The sequence below is a fragment of the Aplysia californica genome, unplaced genomic scaffold (genome assembly GCF_000002075.1).
Source record: "Aplysia californica isolate F4 #8 unplaced genomic scaffold, AplCal3.0 scaffold00600, whole genome shotgun sequence".
Classification (NCBI taxonomy): domain Eukaryota; kingdom Metazoa; phylum Mollusca; class Gastropoda; order Aplysiida; family Aplysiidae; genus Aplysia; species Aplysia californica.
The window spans coordinates 287,931-292,625 of record NW_004797870.1 but is presented as its reverse complement, the minus strand read 5'-3'; the positions used below and the strand labels follow the sequence as shown (position 1 = coordinate 292,625).

At 43.2% G+C, this 4,695-nt stretch overlaps 1 protein-coding gene across 1 annotated transcript in view; it reads right to left on the bottom strand.

Moving 5' to 3' along the window:
- Positions 1–595: 595 nt before the first annotated feature.
- Positions 596–4,695, bottom strand: part of LOC101853408 (laccase) — a gene marked incomplete in the record, with an annotated part of 15,445 nt that continues 11,345 nt past the window's right edge. Inside the window, 3 exon segments of the mRNA XM_013087545.2 lie at positions 596–2,157; positions 2,799–2,946; positions 3,807–3,873. Of these exon segments, the coding sequence (XP_012942999.1) occupies positions 1,637–2,157; positions 2,799–2,946; positions 3,807–3,873 (736 nt within the window).

The window sequence follows — 4,695 nt, the reverse complement described above, 5'->3', positions numbered from 1 at the left end:
GAGAGAGAGAGAGAGAGAGAGAGAGAGAGAGAGAGAGAGAGATTGTTTTAAGTGTACCAAGGGGGAAAACTCATACACAGCGACAAGTAATGCATCGCCACAAAGTTATTCACCCTATTACTCGTATGGTAAGTCTTCCATGTAAAATCAGATAAAAGTCAACTTCAGCCAAGTGTTCAGAACGTATTTGACACACTCCTAGTCATCATATCTGCAAACTGTCGACCCTTATACAGTAAAATGACATCGGCGTCTGTGGTGAAGTGGTTACTCATGGGCGTTTCACTGTCGAACCCATGAAATCTGAGTGCGATTCCTGAGAAGAAAGATTCCTATTTTTATCGAGTGTATTATATCGGTCTTAGCCAAGGTTGGCCCAGAAGGGTAAGGTCGGGTGCCCATCTCCCAAATGATTGAAAGTACGTCAATGGAGGCGTAAACACACATACTGAAAAAAAAATTAGATGGAGAACTCGCTTACGTCATAGGTCAGTGAACTCTTTCACTGCCAGGCCCGGGATATAAGGAACGAAGCTAGTCTTCGAGTAAAAGCACATTCCTGCGATTAAAAAAAATTGTAGTAAAACTCAGTTTGTCTGTTTGCCAATGTAGAGAAACGATAACAGCGACGGGGAAGGCTTTTTTTATTTAACGACATACCGGGATTCTAAAAAAAGACATTTACAGAGTAATAATAAATAGCTCGGTCATATTATTTCAAACACTTTCAACAGAACTTCTAACAAATAAAAATTCAACAGTGGGAATGTTAAGTTTATTAATGTGAAGAAAATCAGCCACTTGTTCGAGAAATAATATTGAGTTTAAGGAATTTCAGATCGATATTTCAATGAGAAATTTTGAGAAAAGTTTGGGGAGGTGAAAGAGTTGTTATGCTGTTGAGGAGGCATGATTCCAGTAGGATGGAGCCACACCCCACACGTCAAGACTGACCCTTCCATGGTTGCAAGAATGGTTTGGGAAACAACTTATAAACCGAAAGCTTAAAAATAAATTGCCAGCACATTCCTTCGACTTCAACTCTCTTGAATATTTTCAGTAGAACTTTTGGCTGATGGAGACTGCAAAAACAACCCACACGCAATCGAACAGTTTGAATTCAATGTTGAACAGGAAGTCTAAAGAATCGACCAAGAGAAGTGCCACAAGGTTATCAAAAAATCCAGTAACGTTGTCGAGCTTGTCAGAAGAAAACTGATCAACGTGGCATGTTTTTTAAATCGATTTTGTAATTATGTCTTCATGAAATGTTGTCAACGTTTTCCTACGTAAACTTGTTGGTTTGAGAGGCCTTTTTGCCCTCCTAAAACTACGCGTGGTTTGTTTCACTCCAGAGTTAATGTTTCAGCCAGATTCGCTATTGGCAGTCGTGTTGCGAGTTTGCGTCTTTTCGGGAAAACCTGTTTTCTCCTAGCTCCTTGTCCAAGAATCGGGGTTCTGATGGAAATGGTGAGAAGAGACGTGAGAAGTGACATGTTGTGATAATAGAAAAATAATACAAGAAGGGAAGTGGGAGGTGGCCGTTTGTACAGGTGGTAGATTTGGACAGTTGGGCGCTAGAACAGGTTCTACTGTAAAAGACTGTTTGTTCACAGCATCCAGTTTCCCAAAAACGTTATTTCGGTAAACTTTTAGACTGGCCGATGTTTTCTGTAGACAGTTTCAGGTACATATGTTTCCTGTCCAGTCTTCTCCTAGCTACCAAAACTAGAGCAACCAGGGCACAGATACACGTGACCCCCACTGGCACACCAACAGCCAGTCCTAAACGTCTTTCTTTATCCTCATTCTTTCTAGATCTTATTACTTCGTCTATTTCTGCGCCTTGGGCAGAGTTGTGAGGCGATTTGTAATTACGTTTTGATGAAATGTTATCCTTGGGAAACTTGCTGGCGTGAGAGGTCTTTTCTTCTTTGAAAAACTCATCGTGGTTTGTTTGTTTCACTTTAGACCCAGGGTAATCCGGGATGTCCAGAGCTTTAAGCTCATCCTGTGTCAGGTCAGGTGGCGCCCAGTCCCCGCATCTGGGGAACCCCCTTGGTGGTTTGGGTAGGTCTTCGGGACTTCCTGTTTGCAGGAGTAAGGTCATACCGGTCTCGGTGTGAAACTCGATGTGGCAGTGCATGAGCCAGAAGCCTAGCAGATAAAAAGGTAGTAAACAACAGTTATGGGATGGCAAGAGTATTTAGATGAAATGAATGAAATTAAAAGTGTCTGACACGCCAAGAATAATTATAAATATTCAACATTTAATTTTATCATATCCCGGACTCTCAAGCGTAAGGTTGTGGGTTCGGGTCCCGTCTGGGGTCCGACTATGTATTCTTGGAAAATGCACTTTTTTTATCGAATGTTATTCTCTTCACCCAGGTGAGAATAAGTGCCTGGCTATAGGCAGCTACAGGTCTGATCAGTTTGTTAAAGTTTTAGCACGTGTAATCCTCAGTTTACACTGTGTGCTTCCCGGAAAGCCGATAAAGGCTCTAGGTGGTTTCAGTTTGCTGAGGTAATAATAGTTGTAAGGCACATAGTTTGCTGCAGAGCGTGGATTTGTTTGATGACCACGGAACATACTTTTTCCGGAGGGGGGGGTGGGGGGTTGTTTGCTTGTTTATTTGTTTGCTTTTTAATTATAGAGAACTACGTCGATATAATAGCGGCCACTTCGGGCGAGAGAAAAAAGTGCAAGACAGACCGACTGTAACAACAGAGAGGAAAGGAAAAACGTAAAGAAGTTATTAGAATCCACCAGTGGCACAGTCTAACCACCCACTTGCCTGGGTTGTCGGCCCGGAAACGTATGATGACCACAGAGCGGGCGTGGACGACCAGTGTGTCCTTGAGTGGGGCCCTGCTATGACGTCGTGGGAATTCCCCCATGGCGTCCATCTGCCTCACTTCATCCACTGTCAACTCTCTGTCAAACTGACACAGAAAATATTCGTCGTAAATATTCATGAAATGCAACTAAACATTTTCATGCGTATGGTTTTACTCTATCATCGACAAACTTAACCCTCGCAGAAGGACTACATCATAAAGCCCTTCCTCCAATCGACATAATTTAGATCATTTAGGAGGCGGAAGGATAGAGGGAAAGAGGAGCAGAGGAAGACAAAAGAACAACACAGACAGATGACCCGAACAGCTCTAAGACAATCAACACAATCAGAAAAAAATTTAGCTGATCAGGAAGACTGCAAAAAGGAAGGAATAGGGTACCGGGTTCCATGATCGATAATGTCTTCTCCAGATCTGAAATATCAAGAAGTTTCAATTTCATCTGCGACATCATTTGTCGCAACATGATTCCTGGGATTCATTTTCAAGTGCGTGTTCTTTTCAGAATTCAAGAAACTTTCTTATTATTTTACGTTTTACATTTTCTGTCCTCTCGTACTTAAGGTGCCAACGATAGATACACTTGTCTGGCCTTTTGGACCGCCGTGTTATTTCTTTGGATGGTCTCTTTGCCTCTGGGTAATCACACGGACAAAGGACACATGTCAGGAAAACATCTACAATCTTTTACCAAGCTCTTCTTGTGTCTGCATCAGCATCTACGGCGTAGCAGTAAGGCGGTTCGTCGTCGCACGCAGGAGACCCCAGTTCCAGAGTGGAGAGAAATATCTAGGTGTTTTTGCTGGGGTATTCCTCTCAGCCCAGGTAGGCTCTGGCAGGCGGGATTGATGCTCGCCTCTTGAACTATTATTATCGAAGCTGCGTCGATGGGGTGCGCAAATAACACCTACACTAAGTTCGATTAAGCGGGGAGTCAGACCTACCTGGTATATGCCCATGACGCGAAACCGATGTCCGTGAAGATGCATTGGGTGACTCGCGCTCAGAAAGCTGTGGACAAAATAGAGTGATTGGCTGGTGGTTCGAGTGGATGTGCTTATGGATATAGAGGGTGCAGAGTCTGGAGAATAATTATGGGGATGTTTGTTCGTAAAGAGATACTTATCAACACAGGCAGGGAAGAACCAAGACAGACAGACAGAAACAGCAAAAGGAAATAAAAGAAATAAGTCGTACCAGTGCCAATCCTATTATACGGGTGCGAAGAATGGACAATCAATAAACAGCTGGAAAGAACAATTGTTGCGACAGAGTTGTGATTCATAAGACACATGCTGCGTATCCCATGGACAGCTAGAAAAACAAATAAAGAAGTGTTGGTTAAAGCAAATTGCAGAAGACAGCTTAAGACGAATATACGAAAGCGACAGGCAAATTTCTTCGGACACACAATGCGGAAAGAAGCATTGGACAACAGGCAAGTTTGATGGAAAAAGAGGCAGAGGCATACCGAAAGAAAAGATACTGGACAAGATGACAACATGACTGGAAGCAGCAAGAACAACAGAAACCATTGCTGCAACGCAAGACAAAGTGAAGTAGAGGTCCATGATCGTCCACGACAGTCGGCGAGGTACCAGATGATGATTAGAAGGGGTGGTCATGATCGTGTTGATGGGGGCATTTCCGCTGCAGATGCTTTGATCATCGTCTGACTCTGACAGGCGCACTTCTGTTGTTATCATCATCATAATCCTCCTCCTCCTCCTCCTCCCACTCCTCCTCCCCCTCCTCCTCCTCCTCCTCATATTCTTCTTCTTCTTCTTCTTCTTCTTCTTCTTCTTCTTCTTCTTCTTCTTCTTCTTCTTCTTC